The sequence below is a fragment of the Heterocephalus glaber genome, unplaced genomic scaffold, assembly GCF_053883595.1.
Source record: "Heterocephalus glaber isolate CG9 unplaced genomic scaffold, H.glaber_assembly_v1.0 deba00001472, whole genome shotgun sequence".
In the NCBI taxonomy this organism is placed as follows: domain Eukaryota; kingdom Metazoa; phylum Chordata; class Mammalia; order Rodentia; family Bathyergidae; genus Heterocephalus; species Heterocephalus glaber.
The window spans coordinates 69,068,793-69,093,397 of record NW_028258315.1 but is presented as its reverse complement, the minus strand read 5'-3'; the positions used below and the strand labels follow the sequence as shown (position 1 = coordinate 69,093,397).

Here is a 24,605-nt window from a genome sequence, read left to right as displayed (position 1 = left end):
TCCTACTTCATTATCTCATTCTTGTTTTTGTCTGTATTCTTAAAAAATGCCAGCGGGATGACAAGAAAAGCTGAAGAACCAATCTAGGTTAAAGTTTATGAAATAGAAGTGACAATTAGATGCCATAGTGATCCTGACCTATCCAGAGAAAAAAGTGCTAGAAAAGACATTACTATATTGGAACAATTGGCAAAACCAGTATAGGGAACATAGATTATTAAAGGGTTCTATAAATGTTCAATTTCCTGAATTTGATGGTTGTCTGTAGTGTTCTTCTTAGGGTGCACATATTAAAAGATGTAAAGGTCAAGTGGGCCTCACATATGCAAACTGCTATTGAATGGCACGTTAACAATATTGTGAATTTTGAGGAAGGGTATATATAACCTTTTCAGCTTTCCTGGAAATTAAGTTTGAGGAATATATTTTAAGTGCTTTTTTTTTTTTTTTTGGTACCGGGGATCGAACTTGGGTCCTTGCGCTTGCACAGCAGGTGGCGAAACCACTGAGCTAAATCCCCGGGCCTTGAGTGCTGTTTTTAACATTCTATTCACATCTTTTAATATACACGCACAAGTTTCTCCAGCACATTCTGAAAAGTGGAACCGAAGTCCTCACAAGTGTGCGTCTTGAAATTGCTGCACTATTCAGTCTGTAGGTCTGCAGCACCAGCCTTACCAGAGTGCTCATTTAGAAATGCAAATCCCCAGGCCCTCACCCAAGCCTTGCTGAATCAGAAACTCAGGGGGTCCGGCCCAGGGAATCTGCATTTTCATATTTCTCCAAGTGATTAAGTTTAGGCAGCGCTTATCTAATGACCCATCAGGGCCGCATATGGCTTGCAGACCAGTCTCCCCGCGAGGGAACTGCCGGGCGCGGGAGCACTCGCTGCACAGCGCAGGGTGGAGTGGACCGGGCGCCGCGCAAAGAACCCTTTCCTCTCCGCAGAGGCAGCGGTCGCCGGGATCCGGGCTAGGTGGGGAGGGGCGGCCGGACGGGGCGGGCCGGAGGCTGGTGTCCCGCCTCCCAAGCCCTGGCCTGCCGCGTCGCGCCGTCCCGCTCCTTCCTTTCCTCTCTCCTTCCTTCGTTCCTTCCTTCCGCCGGACGCCATGAAGCCCGGGCCCCGGGCGGCCGCGGCGCTGCTGGCGCTGCTGTGCGCAGGCTGCGCGCTGCGCCCGGGGCGCGCCCAGTACGAGCGCTACAGCTTCCGCAGCTTCCCGCGGGACGAGCTGATGCCGCTCGAGTCGGCCTACAGACACGCGCTGGACCAGTACAGCGGCGAGCACTGGGCCGAGAGCGTGGGTTACCTGGAGATTAGCCTGCGGCTGCACCGCCTGCTGCGCGACAGCGAGGCCTTCTGCCACCGCAACTGCAGCTCCATGCCCCAGCCCGAGCCCGCCGCGGGCCTTGCCCGCTACCCGGAGCTGCGCCTCTTCAAGGGCCTGCTGCACCGCGCACAGTGCCTCAAACGCTGCAAGCAGGGCCTGCCCGCCTTCCGCCAGTCGCAGCCCAGTCGTGAGGTGCTGGCGGACTTCCAGGGCCGAGAGCCCTACAAATTCCTGCAGTTCGCCTACTTCAAGGCAAGTCCGCCCCGCCCTGCTCCTCCGCGAGGCCCCGCCCCATCCCCGCCCCGGCTGACTCCTGGCCCCACCCCTTCTCCTGGCCCCGCCCCTGCCTGCTTTCCGCGGAGCCTCTTAGATCCGGCTCACCCTCCAGGTCCGCTCCAAGTCCTGCTCCTTCTTAAGTAAGGATGAAAATACTATTTTTTGAAGCGCTGCACTAAGGTAGAGAATAAGTGCCTGGGACGCAGCAATGTCTGGCACCCAACGAAGTGCCTGATAAACGTTGCCTCAAGTAACTGAGAGAAAGTTCTTTTCTGTGGATCCTGTTGACTGCCGCCTTTTCTCAACTGAGACGGACCAGCCACATGAAGCGGAAGAAAGAATTTGAGGCCGGGCGGGGCGGGGACTCTGAGGACACCTCCCTGCCGGAGGAGCCTGGGTGTGGTGATTCCTCGGGCTGACCCTCTCAGTTCCCTCTTTCATCTAGTTTAACACAGTTCACTGCTTCCTTTTTATAGCTGCCTAAACTACGACCGTGATTGCTGGCCCCAAATAGCCACAAATTGCAGTTCTCTATGCTTTGAGTCCTTAATCTGCAGGTTTACCAGGTTGAGCCGAGCATGGTGGCGCATGCGTGTATTCCCAGCACTCTGAGAGGCTGAAGCAGGAGGATCTCAAGTTGGAGCCCAGCCTAGGCAGTTTAGCTGCTTAAGGAGAACATGTCTCAAAAATAAAAAAAAGAGCTGCGAATGCAGCTCAGTACAATGGCCCTGGGTTCAATCCCCAGTGCAGGGGTCGGGTGAATTATTTGTTACTGGACATAGAGGCTTTAGCATAGTGGGTCCGCACAGGGTTTGGCCCACAGAGCCCCTCAAAGCCCAGTTTCTACTTCTTCTGGTTGAAAAAGGTTTTTAAAGGGATATATTACATTTATTCTATTGACTACGAAAACTGATTGATCACATATCCCAGACTTTGGAGGTAGAAGGGTCCCCTCCCCCCCTTCATTTTTTGAGTCTTTGGACGGTATAAGTTCTGTTTTTCAGAACTTACTGAGACAGTCACATGTATGTTGCATTCATATAAGCAATAAAATAATTCAAAACACCCCCCAGAATTCTAGGAAAGCTAGTTTATTTCTATGGCTAGTTACAGTTTTATATAAAATACCAGTTTTGTGAATGTCCTAACAATAAAAAGAAAAAGTTTTAAAATAGAACCAGGGATGAGATTAATAAAATTCCAGAGTGCTGAAAATGACAGCTGGCTCATACAAACATTATTTTTAAAGCTAAAAACGACTTGTCTGACTTTTTTTTTTAAAGTAGGAGGAATTTATTGAGAGAAAGATAGTTTCTGTCTAAGAGAGATGGAAGGACCCCCCCAGAAAGTGGGTTGCTCCTGTCTGACTCTTTTTTGGTATAACTTTTGGCAAATACTGTCTGGACCAAGTTAAGTCACATAATCAAGGCAGGAACATTTTATTTTTAAACATGGAGAACACTAGAAGCTCTGATTTCTTGATTTTTTATTTTTTTTTTATTTTTTGAGACAGAGTCTTACTATGTGGTTCAGGCTGCCCGTGAACTCACTATGTAGCCCAGGGTGTCCTCCAACTCATGGTAATCCTCCTGCCTCAGCCTCCCAAGTGCTGGGATTACAGGTGTGCACCACCATGCCCAGCTGTCTGGTTTCTTTAATACACAGGTGAATTTGAAGAAGTGGTATTAGAAGGAGAGGACAGCATTTAACTTCATGAGGCCTTAAGGCATTGGTTTTCAAGGTTAGGATATTCGTAACATCTCTACAAAACCCTTTACAGGACTTAAAATACTCAAGTGAGTAGAACACTACCTGTTTTAGTATTTTGAATTTGGTTTTGTTTGTTTTTCTTTGTAGTAGTGGGGATTGAGCACACCAAACCATCTCTCCAGTCCTTTTTTTTTTTTAATCTTTTCACTTTTTATTTTGAGACAGAGTCTTGCCAAGTCACCAAGTTTCCCAGGCTGGACTCAAACTTGTTATCCTCCTGCCTCAGCCTTCCAGAGTGCTGGACTTACATGTGTGCACCTCCACACCAAGGCTATATTTTGAGATCTCTTATGGGACAGGGGAAGTTAAGAATTTTATTAATAAACTCAAATGTTCACTCAATTTGTTTCAACTGAAGATATCACTGAAAAAGTGACTTTTAGTGGAGATAAAGTATGATTTTATTTCTCAATGATGTTTTCATTCTCAGACTCTGTGTATGGGCAGGGAGAAAACGGTTGGCATTAGGCACGCCTGTCCTTCCTGGCATCTGAAGCCCAGAGTCCGTGGTGCTGCCTGCTGTGGCAGTGAGGGTCAGTGTTGTGGTGCAGTTCTAATTGGAGGTCTGCTTTTCAGTGATTCTGAATGTGCCTAGCCTGCGTACAGCAGAGTTGAACACAGGACAGGGGGAGTGGGCGGGGGAAGGTTGCAAGGAGGCTTGGGTGTGTGATCTTATGGAAAAGGTGCAGTGCTGCTTGTGTGTTAGCTCCCTCCACTACCGGTGACTCCCTCTGTGGCTGTCATCTTCTCTGAAATGCTCGTTTTACCCACAGGCAAAGCCAAAAACTGGGCCTGCACTTGATCAAGTCTGGAGAGCTTGTTGTGCTTTGAGCTGGAGAGAGCTGGCTGGCCTGCCAAGCTATTCGTAGGTGGGGTCTTCTCGTGTGGGTGGCTCTCTCAGGAACCTGTGTTAGGGGGTGGGTGCTCTCGCTGGGGTCTGTCAGAGGTGCTGTTCCAGCTGGCATAGCCTGGGGTGAAGGAGGTAAAGCTCCCCCCTTTTTTCCTGTATTGGGGAGTTGAACCCAGGGTGTACTTAAGTATATCCCCAACTCTTTATTATTTTATTTTGAGACTGAGTTGCCCAGATTGGTCTTGAACTTGAAATCTTCCTGCCTCTGCCTCCCAAGTAGCTGGGGTTATGGGGCTGGGCACCATGCTGGGCTTCCACTGTTATTAATTTACTTACTTTGCAGTGCTGGGATTGAACCCAGTGCCTTAGGCACTCTAGGCAAGTGCTCTACCACTGAGGTACATCCTCAGCCCAAGAATTACCCATATCTATTTTGGGAGAAGGTCCATTTTGCAAAACTCAGACCCTAAACTAGAGGCCTTAAAGAGACTACTCAGAGCTGGGTGTGATGGGATATGCCTGTAATGCCAGAACTCTGGGAGGCTGAGGCAGGAGGATTGCAAGTTCAAGCTCAGCCTGGGCAATTTAGAGAGTTGGCAAGACCATGTCTAAAAAAACCCAAAAATCGAAAAACAAAAAAAAAGTTGGAGATGTAACTCAGTGCAAAGGCTCCGGGTTCAATTCCCTGCGGTTCAAGTACCGGAACCCACAATAAGCAAACAAATAAATAGATAATACCCCCCCACCCCCAGCCCCACCACTGTATTCTCTGTCTAAATGCTCTTCCGAGGATGAGACTAATTTCTTTGGCAAATGCTTTAAAAAGCCTGTATTTTGGTCCCTCCCTGCCTTCTACCTGCCAGGACTTGTGGAAGCTTCCTGAGCGCCTCAGCCTTGACTTCTGGGAGCCTGCCCTTGTCTGCACCCACCTCTCCTCCCACAGGGCAGCCTCAGTTTGGAGGCAGCTGTGTACAAATATGTGCGACCCTACACGCCTTAGTCCTCTCTCCAGGCGCAGCCCCCCAGGCCCGGTGACCCTGTCTCTTGGTGTTGGCTGCAGTGACCATGCTCCTCCACCAGGGTGCGCCCGTGATCCCGTCCGGGTCGGTGGGGCCTCCGTCGCTCACGTCCTCACAGGGAGGCATCTGCGTCACCCCCTGCCTCCCCGAGGTCCCCTCACCACACAGCAGTCCTCCCCAGGACTTCAGCCCTCTCGGCGCTGCCACCCAGGGCACTCAGGGCGCTATCCCTTAATTTCCAGGGCTCCGGACGCTGCTGCTCCTACAGATCCTGAGGGAAAACTTTTCCTCTGCTCCCCGACAGTCACCTTCTTTCTGCCGCTCCTGTACCCCCTCTGTCAGTGTCCTCTCTGCTCAAACCTGCTAAGTTCTCCCAAGAGCACAGGGGTTCTGCCACGTGGGTACTTTTTCATTCTACCATTCACCGACTTCCTCTGGGGCAGAGAAACTCATAGTCACCTGGTCACTGCTTCAGGGGGCAGAAGAGGAAGCGAAAAGAGGGAGAATATGAATTTTATAAAAATATTATGTGGGGCCGAGGATTTAGCTCAGTGGTTCTGGTGCCTGCCTCTGAAGCACGAGGTCCCGAGTTCGATCCCCGGTACCAAAAACCAAAAAACAAAACAAAAAAACCACAAAAAATATTATGTGGTCATAATGTCATTATGTTCAAATCACAGGTACTTACTGTGGCCTGCCTTGTCATAGGAATTATGCCAGACACCAGGAATGTAGGTGCAGTGACACGCAGCTGGGTTCTACAAGAGTCAGTTAACTCAGATTACAGGGAGGTGTAAAAGGTGAGAAGTCAGAACACAGGGATAGCAGAAAGAGAGGCTCTTCAGGGCTTCCCACAAGTGCTCTACACTGAGCCACATCCCAGGCCGTTTTAATTTTACTTTGAGTTAGAGTCTTGCTAAGTTGTTCTGGCAGGCCTTGAGCTTGCAATCTTCCTGCTTCAGCCTCCCAGTAGCTGGTGTAACAGGTGTGCACCATTTCACCCAGCAAGAGAGGCTCTTAATTGAGGTTATTAGGAAAAAGAGTTTAAGAATGAATGTCTTAGGAAGGTGGGAATCTTTTTTTTATTTTGTTTATCGATGCCAACCTACTTCCTACAAACAGTGCCTGCATAAGAGCCTCTCACAAATATTAGCCAAGTGAATGGATGAGTAACTGAGGAGGTGGTGAGCGTCCTTGAAAATGGACCCCGAAGGTTCTTTGAGAAATTTGGGGAAGCGTTAACATATTTGTGTCGTTTCCAGCAGAAAAGATGTGGTACAGTAATCCTGAGTAATCTGAGGGAAGGTTACCAAGGCAGTTATTTACAAAGGTGCATGGTGTGTGGGGAATCCAGGAGAGACAGTGTAGTCCACCAGGTCTAGTACCAGTGGAGTACAACCACCTGTTTTAGTCAACTTGGCATTGCTGTGACAAAATACCTGGTAACAAAAACTTAAAGGAGGAAAAGTTTATTTTGATTCACGATTTCAGAGGTTTTAGTCCATGGTCAGCTGGTTCTGTCACTTTTTGGGTTTTTTTGGGTACCAGGGACGAATTTGGGACCTTGCGCCTGCAAGGCAGGCGGTGGAACCACTGAGCTAAATCCCTGGCCCTGGTTCTATCACTTTTAACATGGTTACACAGAAACATCATAGAGGAAGGGCATAATGGAAAAAATCTGGAGAGAGAGAGAGAGAAAGAGAGAGAGAGAGAGAGAGAAAGAACTAGAGCCAGAGTTGCAGGGGTCTGGATCAAGACAATAGTCCCCAAGATCATGCCCCATGACCCACCCTCTTCTATTCATTCTATCTCCTAAGTTCCATCAACCCCCAATAATGTCATCAATTTTACAAAATGCACTGATAGTGGATTAATCTACTGATGAAGTTAGAGCCCTTATGATCCAATCAGCGTTAGCCAGTGCCCATTAACTATAACACCACCACTTGGCCAGAAGGGGCAAAGGAGAGAGCAGGTACTAGAACCTAAAAGGAGACAGTCTACAGAGAGGGCTCCTGGAGAGATGCGTGACCTTCAGTTAAGAGATGCTACAGCCCAGCATGACTGTGCAGGGAGGGAGGGAGCCAGGGGATGAAACAGCCCAACCTGCTACCCTCCCTTCCTCCAGTCTTCTCCAGGGCCCCCACCACTGAGCCCCTTTGGAGCTTGAGGGGAAGGAGTCTGCTGTAAAGCACCCAGCCTCCTGGGACACAGGTGGAGTGGAGATGGTAGGAAGTATATGGGGAAAGGCACAGGGAGATACTCATGCTGAGGGGGTGGACCAGGTCTTGGTGGACCCTGGAAGTCACTGAACCCTAAACTGGAAACATTGCCTAGGAACACAAAATTACTGAAGGATGGTTGCCAACAAGTTTTGGAAAGGACCTTGTTTAATGAAACTCACTGTTCAGCATCCATTGAGTAGATGTTATCTTTCTTCTTTGTACTTAGGCAAATAATCTCCCAAAGGCCATCGCAGCAGCTCATACCTTTCTCCTGAAGCATCCTGATGATGACATGATGAAGAGAAACATGGAGTATTACAAGAGCTTGCCTGGGGCTGAGGACTACATTAAAGACTTGGAAACCAAGTCATATGAGGTAGATTCAGACTATCTATCTATCTATCTATTGATCAGGGTCTCACTATATATTCCAGGCTGGCCCTGAACACACTATGTAGCCCAGACTGTCCTTGAACTCTCAGTGAGCCTTCTACTTCAGCCTCCTGAGTGCTGGGATTACAGGCATGTGCCACCATGCCCAGAAGATTTAGATTTTTAGACAGTGGTCAGTGCAATGTGATTTTTGTTAAAGAAATGTACCAGTGAACAGCTATTGACATCAAAGACCTCTAGTGATTTTTTTGATTAACATTATGACTTAGAAAAATTGGCTTTTTAGCACAAAATGGATCTGTAAGATGAATTTTTACATTCCAAGGAGGTTTTAAAGATACCTCTCCCTTCATTTTGGACATATGGTCATTCGACTGTGTAGTTTTCACGTAGTAAAGACATAGTTTAGAAATCATGCAAAAATGTCAAGGAACATAGGATAGAGACATATGTCTCCATTTTTTTTTTTTTTCATGTTTCCATTTGTTTTTTTTGGAGCCAGGGTCTTGCTCTGTAGTTCAGGCTATCCTTGAGCTCACTATGTAGCCCAGGCTGACCTTGAACTTGTGGCAATCCTCCTGCTTCAGCCTCCTGAGTGCTGGGATTACAGACATGCACCACCACTCCCGGCTTCATGTTTCCATTTTTATTTGTTTTCAAATATAAAAAAGTCAAGATTCTTACACCAATTATCTCAAAGGAGACCATGCAAAGCAACTCATTGTTTACAACAATCATTTCTCCCATTCAGTTTTTCTGCTTTATACAGTGGTGTGACTAATAGAAAACTAGATGTTCTGTGCTTGGCTGGAGAATGTCCTCTCTTTACAGAAACAGCATGCAGGGGAGTTCCTACTTTGTCTGCAAGTCAATTTACAATAACTGCTTATTTTCTGTGTATGTAGGAGGCACATGGAACTGAAATTTAGCTGCCCAATTTTATTCATCTCCTCCACAACGGACAGTATCAACACAGTAAACTTTGGAGAGTTGAGATAGCAGACATTATTTATCTTTAGAAGATTCAACTATTTAGGCCTGAAAGTGTTGGCTTTTTCTCTTAACTCTCCTCAGGACTGTCACCTCTAATTTTGCTAGACGGGGCTCCAGAATACTTCATGAAGTGCGAAAACTATTCCATTGTAGTATATAAATTTTTCTAATTACATAGCCTAAAGATAGTTTGGTGTGCTAAATACATGGCACTGAAGAAAATCCTGACCCAAGTGGTACTACTTAGTCCAAATGTTTCTGACCAAAGAAAATTATACAACAGTATTTATAGTCTAATTTAAGAGATGGCTGACAAACTGTATATTTTTACATGTCAAATACATATTCTGAGAGTTCATAAAATAAGCTGATGCATTATTACCTTTAAGAATAAGTCTCCATTTTAATGAAACTGAGAGACCTATTTTACATACACACACAACTTATATATTAAGATAGAAAGTAAAGAGTTGTTAACAGAATAGAGGATACTTAAGTCTGTGAATCTACAAAGGGGAATTCTGATGAGAATTCTGAAGAGTAAGCATCACCTAACTCTTTTGAGCACTGATCGTGGATAGGGTCTGTCAAGCTCAGACCCCGGGCACCTGGGTACCAGGGAAGGGTAGGGCAAGGCTGAAACAAGGGCATGGAATGAAAGTTTCTGTGAGGAACTATAGATCCCAAGGCCTGATCACAGGGTTTCCGGTAGTGAGACCAGACTGCAGCTCAGTTTTTCACGGTGAGGACCCTCTTTTCTGGGGGCCTTCCGGGTTTCCAGGGAAGACTTGTCCAGCCTTCTACAGTCCTTGTGTGCTGGTATCTGAGAGCCCGTCTGGGGAGAGGAGCAAGGGGCCACTGCGCTGAGAAGACAAAGACATCCCTGTTTCCTGGGTTTCAGCCCCAGGCGTCCATCTTAGCCTCCTCTGTGCTTGACTTAGCAGCGTCTGGGTGGAATCTTTGTCCGAGATAAGCTGCCAGGCTCTGGTGAAGAGCGGTTTTGAAATCTGCAATCTCTTGGATGGTCAGGTAGTGCTGGGAGGCACCTCAGCTTCCACAGCCCTGTTCAGACTTTCAGCTCTGCTTTCAGTTCTGTGTCCCCCGTCTCCCGTGGTCCTCTGCCTGTCGGTACCAGCAGGACATGTAGCTCACTTCCCCTCCGGATTCTCCCCTGATGATTGTGTCTTTCTAAAAGTTGTCGAGATCTCTCTTCTGCTGCCTGCTCCTTTGTTGTCCTCACAAAAAAAGGACATCTGCTTTTTTCTTTTCTTCACGTGCCCTGGGTTTGGGGAGCAGAGCCAGATGCCAGTGGTCAAAGCACTGTGCTTAGCTACAAGTCAGCTGGTCCCTTTGTTCCCTCCTGGAGCCCTGCTGGGTGTGGCCCAGCTGACCTCTTGTGCACTCAGGCTCTCTGACTGCTTGGCTTCCTTCTTGCTGGTACTGCTACCATGCTGCTTCTGCAAGGCCAGCTGCCTGGAGTAGCTGCTCATTTATTCATTCTATGGGAAAGACTCCTTTGGGTCTCTGCCTGTCTTATTGGCAGGGGACACTGCCTGTTCAGAAGGTTTAAAGAGATTCACCCTCTCTAGGTCTGAAGCTTGGTGAAAAGTCCAGGTTCACTGGGTGTGGTAGGGAATGCCTATAATCCTAGCTGCTTAGGAGACTGAGGCAGGAGGATTGAAAGTTTGAGGGCAGTCTGGGCAACTCTGTGAGTCCTTGACTCAAAAAAAAAAAAAAAAAAAAAAAAAGTCTGGGTTCAATTACCTGTACTGTGAGGAAAAAAAAGACTAGCTCCAAGAGGTGGCCCAAGGATAGCCCCGTCCTGGAGCAGCTGAAAGGGACTCTGAATGGAGAGTCCCATGCCTGCTTCAAGCCTGTCACAGCCTCCTGCACTTCGAAGGCTTTTGCATGTGTCCAGGATCTACTTATTTCTTGGTTATTGCACGGCTTCTTCAGTCCTGGTTACTGTCTCACATGTGGTCCAGTTGACAATGAGCATAGAAAGTCTGTGCAGTTTCTACCACCTCGTGCCCGTCACTGTCATGGCAACCAGCTGGAGCAAGCCTCTCCTGCTTTGTACTTCACAGTTGGAGGGAGCAGGGTGTCAGACACCTGCTCTCAAACTTGTGTCTTTTCCTGAATTCAATTTTTTTTTTGGTACCAGGGATCAAACTCGGGACCTTGTGCTTGTGAGGCAGGTGGTGGCACCACTGAGCTAAATCTCCGGCCCCCAAATTCAGTTTTTAAAATCAGCCTTATTGAGGTGAATAGATCTACAATGTATTTTCCAGTCTTAAGCACAAAATTCAATGCACTGTGACAACTATCTGCAGTTATAACTGTCGTCATGTATGTGGTATGGAATTTGCATCGCTCCCAACATGTTCCATCCTGTCTCTGGGAGTCAAGCTTTTGCTCCAGTGCCTGACTCCTGGCAGCTGCTGATCTGAGTTTTGTTACTTTTTTCTTGATTTGAATTTGATTTTGTTATCAAGCACATGCTATTTTTTGAAGTGTAAATAAGAAGTGTAAACAGTACTGTTTACTATTGTAAATAGTAGAAAAAAAATCTAGACGTAAAGCAAATTACAGGTGGGGTGTGGTGGCGCACACCTGTAATCCCAGCACTCAGGAGGCTGAGGCAGGAGGATCACCATGAGTTCGAAGCCAACCTGGACTACATGGTGAGTTCAAGGCCAACCTAAACTACATCGTGAAACCTTGTCTCAGAAAGGAAGGAAACAAGCAACCAAGCAAGCAAATTACAAACTAGCCGTGGTGGCAGCACCCTGGGAGGTTGAGGCAGGAGAGTGGCAAGTTTGAGCCCAGCCTGGGCAACTTAGCAACTTAGGGAGGCCCTGTCTCAATATTAAAAATAAAAGGGCTAGAGGGATGGGGTGTTGCTCAGTGTGAAGGCCCTGGATTCAATCTCCAGTACCTGGGAAAAAAAGACCACATTAAAGATGGGCTTCATGTTTAATGAAAGATCAGGGTGGCTTTTCTAGGGGGTAATGAAGGCAGACTTCACTTCCTTTGGTGGGACATGTCTGCCTCCTTCCAGGCTGGAACAAGCTTCACAACGTCTCCTTGCTTTTCAGAGCCTGTTCATCCGAGCGGTGCGGGCCTACAATGGCGAGAACTGGAGAACGGCCATCACAGACATGGAGCTGGCCCTCCCCGACTTCTTAAAGACCTTTTACGAGTGCCTCTCAGCCTGCGAGGGCTCCAGGGAAATCAAGGACTTCAAGGATTTCTACCTTTCCATAGCAGGTGGGTGGCTTTGTCACAGGGAAGAAGGGTCACTGCCCCGTGGAGTCTGTCTTCCTTAGAGGGTGCTCTCAGTGGACAGGCCTCCGAAGGCCTGGCTGGGTCTTTGAAAAACACCTGGGCTTAAATTTTTTTTTTTGGTATTGGCGATTGAACTTGGGACCTCAAGGCAGGTGCCAGAACCACTGAGATAAATCCCAAGCCCTGAGTTTACATATTAATAAAGAACTTGGGTAGAGGACACCTACCTAGATAAACCTGTGACCTGGCCAAGGCCTCTGATGAAAGAGCTGATACAAAGTTTAAGCCCAGTCCTGCTGAGGAGTCTGCTGTATCAGCCCTGCTCCATTTCGGATTGCCTCAAGGTTTGTGGAAATATAGAAATGGGCCCAAAGGTGACCCAGTGATTCACACTGACTGAGATAACTGGGATTATGGCAGTGGCAATTTTGCAGCACACAAAAAGGTAGAATGAAGACTAGAATGAATCTTTAAGTACTTGTCACTAAAGTAACATTTTGATCTTTTCTCTTTTATGGTACTGCTCTAGGACTTTACCCTGATCTATGTCCCCAGCTCTTTTTTCTTCAGTTTTTGAGACTGAGTTATTTTGCTTAGTATGATGTCTTTAAGGTTCATCTGTGTCATAGCAAAGCTGTTATCTTTTATGTATCTTTAAATCTATGGGCTATTTTTCCATATCTTTTTTCTCCCTTGCTGCTGAAGGAACTGGGTTATTTGTCTCATAGAGATTTCCACATTCTAGATTTTCCTAATTGTGTCTCCATGTTCTTCCATCCTCTGTATTTCTTGTAAATTGGGACTTACCTGAAATAAGACTTGACTGCTCTGAGGTTTGAATTTGTTTTGTTCTTTTGTTTGTTTTCAGTACTGGGGGTTGAACCCAGGACCTTTGTACTGAGCTCCATACCTAAAATTCCCCCACCTCCTGTTTTTCTCAAGACAGGGCCTAAATTGCTAAGTTGCCCAGGCTAGGCTTACAGTTGGCATCCTCCTGCCTTAGCCTCCCAGAGTTCTGGGATTATAAGACTGAGCTACTGTGCCCAGCTGTTACCCATCTTTGATATACAATGTGTAGTTCCCTTCCCTATGGTTTTGTTACCTACAGTCAGCCACAGCTGGAAAAGACTACGTGGAAAATTCCAGAGATGAACAATTCATAAGTTTTTAGTAATGTTTTCATAATTCATAAGTTTTGAGTAATGTCATGAAATCTCTTGCCACCCTGCTCTGTTCCACCCCAAACATGAATTACCCCTTTGTTCAGTATACCCATGCTGTTTATGCTGTCTGCCCATTAGTCACTTACTAGGTATGTTGGTTGTCAGATCTACTGTCAAGTTATCACAGTGCTTATGTTCCAGTTACCCAGTAGTAGCTTAGTGCTATGTTACAAAGCTGTGTCATTTACCTGACTCATCATATAGGCTTGGTATCATCTCATATTGTTATAGGAGGGATGAGTTCAATACAATAAGGTACTTGAGAGAGAGACAGACCACATTCCTGTAACTTTTATTACAGTATATTGTTACAATTATTCTATTTTCCTGTAAGTTATTATTGTTAATCATACCTAACTTACATGAATGTTACGTATGTTGAAAGGTATGTTAGGTATGAAAGTTAGCTATATTGTTACCATACCTAACTTACATGAATAGAAAATATATAATATATAAAATTATAATATATACAATATATAATATATTATATAATATAAATAGAAAAATATATGTTATATATTGTATAAAATAAAATTTCATACCATCTGTAGTTTCATAACAAGGAGTCTTCTGGAATACAGCCCTCAAGAACAAGAGGGGATTTCCAGAACTAGGTTTTATTTTTAAATAATTTCAAATCTGTAGAGATGTTGCAAGAATAGTGCTAAGAATTCTCATGTCCTCACCTAGATTCACCAAATTTTAACATTGATTGTGCCACATTTACTTTATTACTTTCTCCATGTTTGGTGCATGTAATTATTTTTATTTCAGAACCATTTGGAAGTAGGTACAGATATGATGACCTTTTACCCCATAATGCTTCAGCATATTTTCTAAGAACAATAATATTGGCTGCATATCCACAGTAATTAAATTCAGGAACTTTAGATACAATACTTTGATGCAATCTACATCCATATTTTAATTTTGTCAGTTGTCTCAATAATGTCTTTATATAATGGCATATTTTCTTCCTTAGTGCAGTATCCAGTACAGAATCATGTTTCCTATCTAGTTGTCTTTCTTGACTGTTCTTTAATCTGGAACAGTTCTTTGGCCTTTGTCTTTTTATGCCAGTGATAGCGTTAAAACATTTAGGTCAGTTACTTTATAAATATTCTTCAATTTGGATTTCCACCCTGTAATCTCATAGTTACACTCAGGTTGTGCATTTCTGGCTGGAACCCTCCAGGTGCATCCCTTAGGGTGTTATGTCCAGACACATATCATGTCTGCTTACCCTCTTAACAGTAATGTCAATTTTTTTTTTTTTGGTACTGGGTATTGAACTCAAGACCTTGCACTTTCGAGGCAGACGCGGTGCCACTGAGCTAAATCCCTAGCTCAGTAATGTCAATTTTTAAGCATTTGGTGTTTTCTCCACCATACAGTTAGTATTTTCTCTTGAATTTATTTGTAATAGTAAGACCACAATAACTTGTTGTTCATAAAACTGCCCTTTCCTCTCATCCCTTGCTGATGTCCCACCTATTGAGAATTCTTATCTGAATCACTTTTTATTTTTATATGGTTCTTTTATACAAAATAGGTACTACATTGTGTTAGTTACTTTTATCCTGTTGCTGAGACAAAATACCCGACACCCAAAGTTAGAGGGGAAGTGGTCTATTTAGCTCATAGTTGGTAGAGGTTTCAGTCCATAATCATCAGGTTCCAAGGCAGGGTGGCACATGGTGGAGGGGCATCACAGAGGAGAAACAGTTCATGGCGGTGGAAGACAGCAAAAGCAACAAGAGACCTTAACTGCATCTTTCTGCCCCTTTTATTTTATTCGGACTACCGGGATTAGGGTGGTGCCGAACCAATGGTGTAGTGGTTTAGTAATCACACTCCCTTAACCCCAGCATCACACACTCTAGATTCACCCACCTATGACGACTTGAGGCTTTGAGGGGACATCTAGACCCAAAGATAACATATACCTTTTACTCTGTTCTATTCTTTGTTTTCCCATTTAATGTATACAAAGTAGCACTTATTTATATTTGCTACCAAGTACTCCATTGCAGGTTGAGGGGGGGATTGTTATAGTTTATTCGACTGTCTGATAGAAATTTGGGTTGTTCCAATCTTTTGCTACCACATAAAATACTGCAGTGGATAAGCCTTTTTTTTCTAAGTATGAAACTGTGTTTTCAGAATTTACAGAAGTGGTTTAATAGTTCAAATAGGAAATGTTTCTGTTAATCATGTAGTATTTTAAGGTACCGTTTTGCATTTCTACCAGCAATGTATGACAGCGTTTTTTTCTCCACAGTCTTGACAACAAAATCTGTGCAAACATCCTAGTTTTTGCTTCTAGCCATAAAGGAGAGGGGTTCAAGGGTCACATAGGAGGTTCTGTGTAATACCAGGACTGGAAGTAGCTTCATTAGTTGTTACATCTACGTTTCATTGGCCCCAACCAAGCATATGGCCCCATTCCAACTGCAAGGGAGGCTGGGAAATGTAGTCCTTTTTTTTTTTTTTTTTTGAGACAGAGTTTTGCTGTGCAGTTCAGGCTGGCTTTGAATTCACTATGCAGCCCAGGCTCACTTCAAACACTTGGCAATTCTCCTGCCTCAGCCTCCCCAGAGCTGTGATTACAGGCGTGCGCCACCATGCTCAGTGTGGAGAATGTAGTCTTTCACATCTCTTATGTTGTTATATTTAAATTCCCCTTATTTTCCAAAAGGCTTTATAGTTTCTGTTGTTTGTATGTACCATAATTTATTGACTGGCATTTAGTTTCTTCCATGTTTGCCGTTAAAACAATGCTTATATGTGCCTATGTCTAAAGAAAATTTCCTAGCAGTAGACTCATAGGTTGGAAGACATATATATTTTAATCTTTTATAAATATTGCCAAATTGTTCTCTAACAGAATATGGGTGTGTAAGTTTAATCTTTTTTAGGTAATGGAGATTGAACTCAGGGCCTTCACACTGAGCTACATCCCTAGCTCTTTTTTTTTTTTTTTTGGTATCAGGGATCGAACTATGGTCGTTCTGCTTTCGAGGCAGGCGGCAGAACCACTGAGCTAAATCCCCAGCCCCCTAGCTCTTTTTTTTAGACCCTCCTCCCTCTGCCTCCCTATGTGCTAGAATTAAAAATGTGTACCACCACACTTGGATTTGATTGTATTTCTTTTTTCCTTTTTTTGATACTGGGGATTGAACTCAGGACCTTGTGCTTGCAAGGCAGGCATGGCACCACTGAGCTAAATCCCCAGCCCCATGATTGTATTTTTAATTACAAAGGAGGTATACCATCTCTTCACAGTGGTTATTTTTATACTTTCTGTTAACATCTTTTGGCCATTTTTATAGTGAGTGTTTGACATTTTCTTGATCTTAAGGAGCTTTGCATAATAAAGATTTTAGCCTCTTATTGTAAATGTTGTAAATATTTTTTCTTTTACTTTCATCATTTGAATGGAAGGCAGAAGTACCTATATTAAGAAAGTAATGAAACTGGGGATGTAGCTCAGTGGAAGAGCACTTGGCTAGCATGGGTAAGGCCTGGCTTCAATCCTCAGCACTGCAGAAACAAAAAGTAATGGATGCACTGCTCTAAAAATTTGTGTGTTTTTCAGATCATTATATAGAAGTCTTGGAATGCAAAATACAGTGTGAAGAGAACCTCACTCCAGTTATAGGAGGCTATCCTGTGGAGAAATTTGTGGCTACCATGTATCATTATTTGCAGTTTGCATATTATAAATGTAAGTAATCATCTACAGAATCTTGGGTGAGGTATTTAATCTTTCTAAAACAGCTTCGCCGTGGGTAACAAAGGTGCTACTTCTTACCTATGGTTGCTGACAGTTCATCAAGGTCACCTTGACAGCCCTGGTGCTGTGCTATGCATGTTCGATGAGAACATCCTATGAGGTATGATAGAAAAACATGGTGAATATTTAAATTAAAAATGGTTATAGTAAGGGCCGGGGATTTAGCTCAGTGGTTCCACCGCCTGCCTCAAAAATGAAAGGTCCTGAGTTCGATCCCCGGTACCAAAAAAACAAACAAACAAAAATGGTTATAGTAAAAGACACATTGCTATTAATCTTCCCTCAAAACATACCTATCCCATTGTTCTTGCCACTTACTGAAGCAGTGCCGGAAGTCTTCTTTTGGGAATGTCTTCAGTTTTGCTATTCAAATGGTTACCCTCCTTGTTCATTTTGACTTTGGAGAAGAGCCAGAAATCATATGGTGCCAGATCTGATGAAAAAGATCTGGTGGACATACCATAATAATTTTGTATGATTGCTGTAATTGTTTTGAATTGATTCAGGACATCAAGGCGGCCATGAAAACACACCCATGAAACAGGATTTCCAGAACCGCTTCAGAAAGTGGGAGAATGATGGGTTAAATGTGTTAAAATGAAGGGGAGTATTTTGAGGGGAATTAATAGCACTGTGTCTTTTACTGTAATACATTTAAAAATTAATACATTCATTGTGTATTTCCATCATACACCTCATACGTGAACAAAAGGAAGCAAATGGATATAGGAAGGTGGTTGGGAGTAAGACCTCGAAGCCCATCTGTTTAGATTTCACCTCCTTTCCTATCACCGACTGTGCCAAGTGCTGCTTGTTTGTGCAGTGTCCACTTTGGCTATTTGGTTGTAAGCACAGGAGGACTCTCATGGGCAGAAGGAGCGGGAACTGTTCAGTCCTAGTGAAGGAGCAGTGGTAGCAGGTTCTGGCTAGGATACCTGCCCCGAGTTTCCTCCTTCAGACTCAGGATCCGGTGGCCTCAGGATGCCTGGGAAGAGTGAGAGGCAGCCTTGGCTTTTATAGCCCTCTTTTCACACTGCAGTTATTTTGTTCTTTGTTGGGCTCCCTTTTCCCACAACAGCCACCTTCCCTTTTCACTGGAAGCCTTACCTTGTAAAGGATTAAAAAAAATAGGAAGAAAAAAAATATTATATATATATTATCCATGTATGTTATCTACTAGTCTGTGAGGTCTGCATGCCTCTGAGCATGACTGGGCTCTGAGTACCCACAGTTAGAATATTGAGAGTTTATTGCTGCAGACTCATCTGGGCTCCAGCATCTCCCTGGTCCTGCAAAGTGCTCATGTACTTAGGGAATTGTCCTGAGTATCAGGAAGTGGTAAAGTCTTGTATACACTGGTAGGCCAAAGCCTCCTAACATTGCATGCTGCTCCCCAGAAAAGCTCTGCTTTCTGGAGTTATAAGTAAATGGTGTAAGTAAAATTCACTTCCTGAAATTACTCTCCTGTAAGTCTTCCCTGTTTTAAACTCTTTTTAGACTTCCTACCACTCTAAATTTCTTGAGCTGGTATTACAATTTATGTTTGAACCGTTTAGCAGCCATGCAGGCCTTGTGAATAGTGGTGAAATGCCCTGCTGAGGAGAGTTTTAAAGTTGTCATTACAGAAAGTAGCCGCCGGGTGGCACAATTTATTCATATCCAAGCTCCAGTGACTCCTGCCAAACAGCATTGGCAGAAATGGTGTTCTTCAGTTTTAAACTGTAAATTGGAGTAGAATGTGTAAGAATACTCAGGGGCTTATGTCTCAGCCTTCGCCCCACTCTACTCACCCCCAAGACAAATCCCAACCTCTCTAAAATCTCTATGCTGAAGGTGGTATGGATGAGGCAATATTAAGTAGGAGGCTGGAGTTGGGAACCCCAGTTTCTAGGAGATGACAGGACCGAGTGACTTCAGATCTTTTCCAGCCTGGGAGTCCCCATCCTTTATGTCTTCCGAGTCTGATTTAGTCGGAGAAGGATCCACCTGTTTCTGAAGAGTATGCACATATCCAGAGAGGACCAAAGAAATATAGACCCCAATTGAGGAGCTTGTTTGAGTACATCCTATTTCCCTCAGCCTCAGGAAAGTCCAGACCTTGGGACCCACCTTTTCCAGCAGATACCAGGGGCCTGAGACCAGGTCAGGTCACCAGATCTTGCAGTGGTCCAGGAACATGTCCGCCAAAGCATCTGCCTAAGAAGAAACTTCCATGCTTCACAGCTGGCTTCCAGACTACCATGGAGAGTGGGCATTTGCAGGATTTCTGGAGGCTATAGAGGGGCTATAGAGGGGTTGCTTGTTCGTGACCTTTTCCTTGAGGAAGCTGGGCTTCCAGGAATGGTAACTGCTGGGAGGGATGGCAGAGTATGGCAGGGTATGGCGGGGTATGCCTTGCTGATTTCTCTCTTGCACCCAGTGAGTGACCTGAAGAATGCAGCCCCCTGTGCAGTCAGCTACCTGCTCTTTGACCAGAACGACAAGGTCATGCAGCAGAACCTGGTGTACTACCAGTACCACAGGGACAAGTGGGGCCTCTCAGACGAGCATTTCCAGCCCAGACCAGTGAGTCCCAGACTTTGCCTTCCTCTCTTTCCTTCCTCCCTCTCAGGGAAATCTCACTGGTTTCTGTAGGTTTTTTTTTTTTGTCTTAATCTTTTGCTGCTTTATTCTGATTTCTGAATCCATAAATACTTTACAAATATTAAGCATTACAGAAATATTTTACTTAGGAAGTGTAATTCTCTAACAATCCCATACTTTCTCTTGATCCCCTTTATCTCTTTTTAGAGCTATATGCTTACTCATATATACAGGCTGTTTTTGTTTATTTTTACAAGAACAGGATCATACTTTATGTACTGTTTTGCAACTTGTTTGTCTTTCTAGCAGTTCACCATGAACATATTTCTGTGCCATGTCTATAGACCTACTTTACTGTTATTTTTCAATAGGACCATGGTAGTCTCTTGTATGGATAGATTATCATTTAATTCCCATGGTGGACAAACTCAAAGTTTGAGCATGTTGTCAGGGAGCTCCATTAATTAATGTCACTTTGAAAAGCTTTTCCAGTTGATTTTTTTTCTTTTTGTTTTTTGGGTACCAGGGATCGAACTCGGGTCCTTGCGCTTGCGTAGCAGGCAGCAAAATCACTGAGCTAAATCCCTGGCCCTTGATTTTTGTCTTTTCAGTGGGATTCCTGTATGCTCTCCTGGTTGTTCTAGATACATCTTCCTTCACACCTCACCTGCCAATACACACACACACACGTGTATAGAAACTCTTCTTTTTTTGTTGTTGCAGTATAATACACATACCATAGAATGTGCACCTTCTTTAAGTGCCCAATTCAGTGGTTGTTAGTATATTCAGAGCTGTGCAGCCAGTACCATTGACTAATTTTAAATCTAAATTTAAATCTACATTTTCATCACTCCAGAGAGAAATCCCATACCCTGTTTCTGTCTCAACAGGAAGCAGTTCAGTTCTTTAACGTGACAACACTCCAGAAAGAGCTGTATGACTTTGCTAAGGAAAATATAATGGATGATGATGAGGTAAGTTTTCATGCTTAGTACATGAGACCGAAAATATTACTCCTATCTTTGCTAAAATCACTGGAAGGCTGAGTTGTCCCGGAAGTAAGTGACAGAAGGGGACCTTGAGAAGACAGTTGTTGTGGGTATTTTATGAAAGTCAGAACCTTGTGTGGAAACACATGGCTTTCTAGGAAAGCCTAGGCCTGAGTGCCACTTTTCCTGACTGGAAAGTGTGGATGGAGCAATGCTGCAGGAACCCACCACAGTCACCCAGTCATCAGGTTGACCTTTGTTATAAAAACAGTGAAGTTTCAATTGCTCGGTACTCTGAAGCAATTTGGAAACTCTCAGTCCCAAATTTTCTCTCAGACTGTAATTACTTTTTCTTCTTCTTTGGTAAATTACATCCTTGTGGGAAGCATTTATCATTGCCTGAAATTCCTTTCGATCTTTTTTTTTTTTTTTGGTACAGGGGATTGAACTTGGGTCTTTGCAGTTGTGGGGGCAGGTGGCAGAACCACTGAGCTAAATCCCTGGCCCCTCGATCTGTATTTTTTTTCTTAAATTCTTTTATTGGTACATTTTAGGTATACAATACATTTACATTTATCATTGGGTGCTTGTACCTGTACATGATGTGCCTTGGTTTTTATTTTTTCCCCATCCCCTGTGCTCCCTTCACCCCTCCACCCTTCCCTATTTACAAAGACTTTGTTTCCATTTTTTCCTTTTCTCATAATTTTTCATTTCCCTTCTTCCCTTTCCCCTTCCCCTCTCACTTCCCCTACCCCTTTGGACCTTTTCTTCCCATTTCAAATTATCAATTATTAATTTTAATCCTTATTTACTCTTTCAGTTTCTCACACTAGAGAAACTATTCGGTATTTACACAAGTGTGTCTTATTTATTTCACTTAAGAGGATGGCCTCAATATGCATCCATTTAGCTATAAATGTCTTTAGCTTCTCGTTCTTTATGGCTGAGTAGTACTCCATTTTATAAAAAAACTACATCTTTATCCAGTTTCCAGTTGATAGGCACTTAGGCTATTTCTAAGTTTTAGCTATTACAAATTCTGCTGCTACTGGGCTGGGGATTTTGCTCAGTGGTTTCATGCCCTGCTGCACAAGGACCTGAGTTCAATCCCCAGTACCAAAACCAAAAAAACAAAAAAGCTGTGCTGCTATGAACATGGGTGCACATATATCACTGTGGTATGATTCTTTTAATTCTTTTGGGGAGATACCCAGCAGGGAAATAGCTGGGTCAAATGGGACCTCTAGTCCTAGTACTTTGCGGTATCTCCAATCGGATTTCCACAGTGGTTGCACCAGTCTACACTCCCAGCAACAATGGAGAAGGGTTCCTTTCTCCCCACGCCCCCACCAGCATTTGTTATTGGTTGATTTCTTCATAGCAGCCATTCTTTCTGGGGTGAGGTAGAATCTCAGTGTTGTTTTCATCTGCATCTCTCAGATGACCAGTGATGTTGAACATTTTTTCATATGTTTACTTGCTGCTTTTACTTCTTTGTCTGAGAAATGTCTGTTCATTTCAGATGCCCATTTTTGAATTGGGTCTTTAAATTTGGGAGGTCTGAATTTTTTCAGTTCTTTATATATTCTAGATAGTGCTAGTCCTTTGTCTGAGGTACAGCTGCTAAAAATTTTTTCCCACATTGTAGGTTATCTCTTAGCTCTGTTGGTGGTTTCTCTTGCAGTGCAGAAGCTTTTTAATAAGATGAGATCCCAGTTGTTGACTCTTTGTGCTAGTTCATGGGCAACTGAGATTTTGTTCATAAAGTCTTCCTCGATCACTTGATTACTCCTCTCTTAGCCAACCCATTTTGATGTTTTAATTGATCATGGAGTAGTCATTTTGTCCAGGGACGACTGATCCACAGAAAAACCACCATTAGAGCTTGGAAGAGATTTCTGATTAGCCAGGTATTCATGCCTATAATCCCAGCACTCTGGGAGACTGAGGTAGGAGGATGGCAAGTTCGAGTCCTTCCTGAGCCATTTAGTGACTTAGTGAGACCCTATATTCTCAAAATGTAGGGGAGAGAGAGAGAGAGGGAAAGAGAGAGAGGGAGAGAGAGAGAGGGAGGCAGAGAGACAGAGAGAGAGAGAGAGAAGCTTGGGGAACAGCAAGTTCTGAGAGCTGCTATGCCAGACTGAGAGGCCCAAATCTGCTCTTCCCACTGTCCCGGTGTGAGGTGAAACACCTCTGAATAAGGCATTGTGAGAGAAATTTTCTGTGTACAAATTGGCATGAGATAGAACCATCATTGGCATTAAGGAACTGAGTCTCAATTTTTTATCTGTAAAATGGCAATAATACTATGATCCTCCCAGGGTTGTGAGAGGTTGTGTGTGGAAGTGCTATATAAACCAGGAAGTGAGGCAAAGACCTGTGTCTTGGGTTGGATCCCCTTGAAGCAGAGCCTGATAGGGTCACAGGGATGCTGCGGGGGGGGGGGGGGGGCTGGTCCCTGAAGGAATGAATGCTGGCCAGGTAGCAGTGAGGTTGGCTGTTGTGGCTTGGGAAATGTGGTGTGGTGGTCATGGCAGAAAGGAGGCTGATAGTGTTCCTGTGGGAGAACTGCTAATGGGGGGGATGGCCGTTAAGTTGGGCCTTCCAGAGGGGGCTGGACTGTCCACTTCACACAGGTCATCTGTGGGGTGGCAGAGCACTTGACCCAGGGTTCATGTGGAGTGGAAGCTGAGGTCCCCTCCACTGGGAGAGAGAAATCAGGTCCCTGGGCTTCATTCAGCCCAGTGGAGAAAACCTGCTTCGACCCAAGCAGAAGTCAGCGGTGGCCTTCTGTCTCGCCCACTGGCACTTTTAAGTCAGATAGCCCCCTAACAGAGCTGTCCTGTTATCTCTTCCAGGGAGAGGTTGTGGAATTTGTGGATGACCTCTTGGAACTGGAAGAGATGGGGTAGTCCACAGCAACCAGCAAGACTTCACCTTGACGTTCAGGAAACAGATTCTTTGTCCTCCTTTTCCCAATATCCCAGGTTGTTGATACCTCAGAGCCTTCCTTTTGCTCTGTGAAGTGAAAGGGAAGCCCCAGTCCCCCTGAATACATGTGACAGGGGAGCCCGCCCTGTGTTCACACCTCTCTCCCCCGTTCACACCATCTTCCACCCATCTTGCGCATTCCTCACACCTGTCTTCCCAATGTTCATGGCTATCTTTCCGTGCTCTACCTGTCTTCCCCAATTTTATATCTGTCTGCCTCGTGTTCACACCTGCTGTCCCCGCGTTCACCCCTGTCTTCCTCACGTTCCCATCTGTTTCCTCCATGTGCACATGTGCCTCTCTCACCATTTTGGTTGAGAGGACAGTCTTCCATGGTTTGTTGTTTTTCCCCCCAGAAAATCAGTATTATTTTTAAAATAAGAAAAACACTCCTAAAGGATGATGATTATGAAAACTTTCTTTGGTCTCTCTGCTCTTCCAGATTTTAGTCTCCTTTCTTCCATCCAGGAAAGATGGCAGAAGAAAAAGGCTAAACTTTCCCAAGCCTCATGATGGTCTTCACTTGGTCTCACCCATACCACTTCTTGCATGCATTGAAAAACAAGCTAGGTAGATGTGTAGAATACAGAAGCATGGCTTTTGCTTAAGTCTCCAAAATCGTACAGAGGTTGGCCAGTCTCATTCAAGAACAATGCTTCACTGTATGTCTCAAAGTTGGAAATAGAAGAAAGCCAGAGGGAGTGTATTTTTTTTTTTTTTTTGGTGGTACTAAGAATCAAACCTGGGGCCTCCACACTAAGCTACATCTCCAGGCCTTTTTTATATTTGAATTGCTAAGTTGCTCAGGCTGGGATTGAATTTGTAATTCTTCTGCTTTAGCTTCCCAGAGTACTGGGAATACAAGCATGCAC

General features: G+C 44.4%; 1 protein-coding gene across 1 annotated transcript; it reads left to right on the top strand.

Moving 5' to 3' along the window:
• The first annotated feature begins 895 nt into the window (after positions 1-895).
• Positions 896-24,133, top strand: Crtap (cartilage associated protein). Its single transcript, XM_004857842.4, has 7 exons — positions 896-1,580; positions 7,695-7,844; positions 11,953-12,124; positions 16,967-17,095; positions 19,584-19,729; positions 20,641-20,724; positions 23,601-24,133. Exons 1-7 carry the CDS (start codon positions 1,110-1,112, stop codon positions 23,652-23,654), a joined length of 1,206 nt encoding a protein of 401 aa, XP_004857899.1. The 5' UTR covers positions 896-1,109; the 3' UTR covers positions 23,655-24,133.
• Positions 24,134-24,605: the final 472 nt, after the last annotated feature.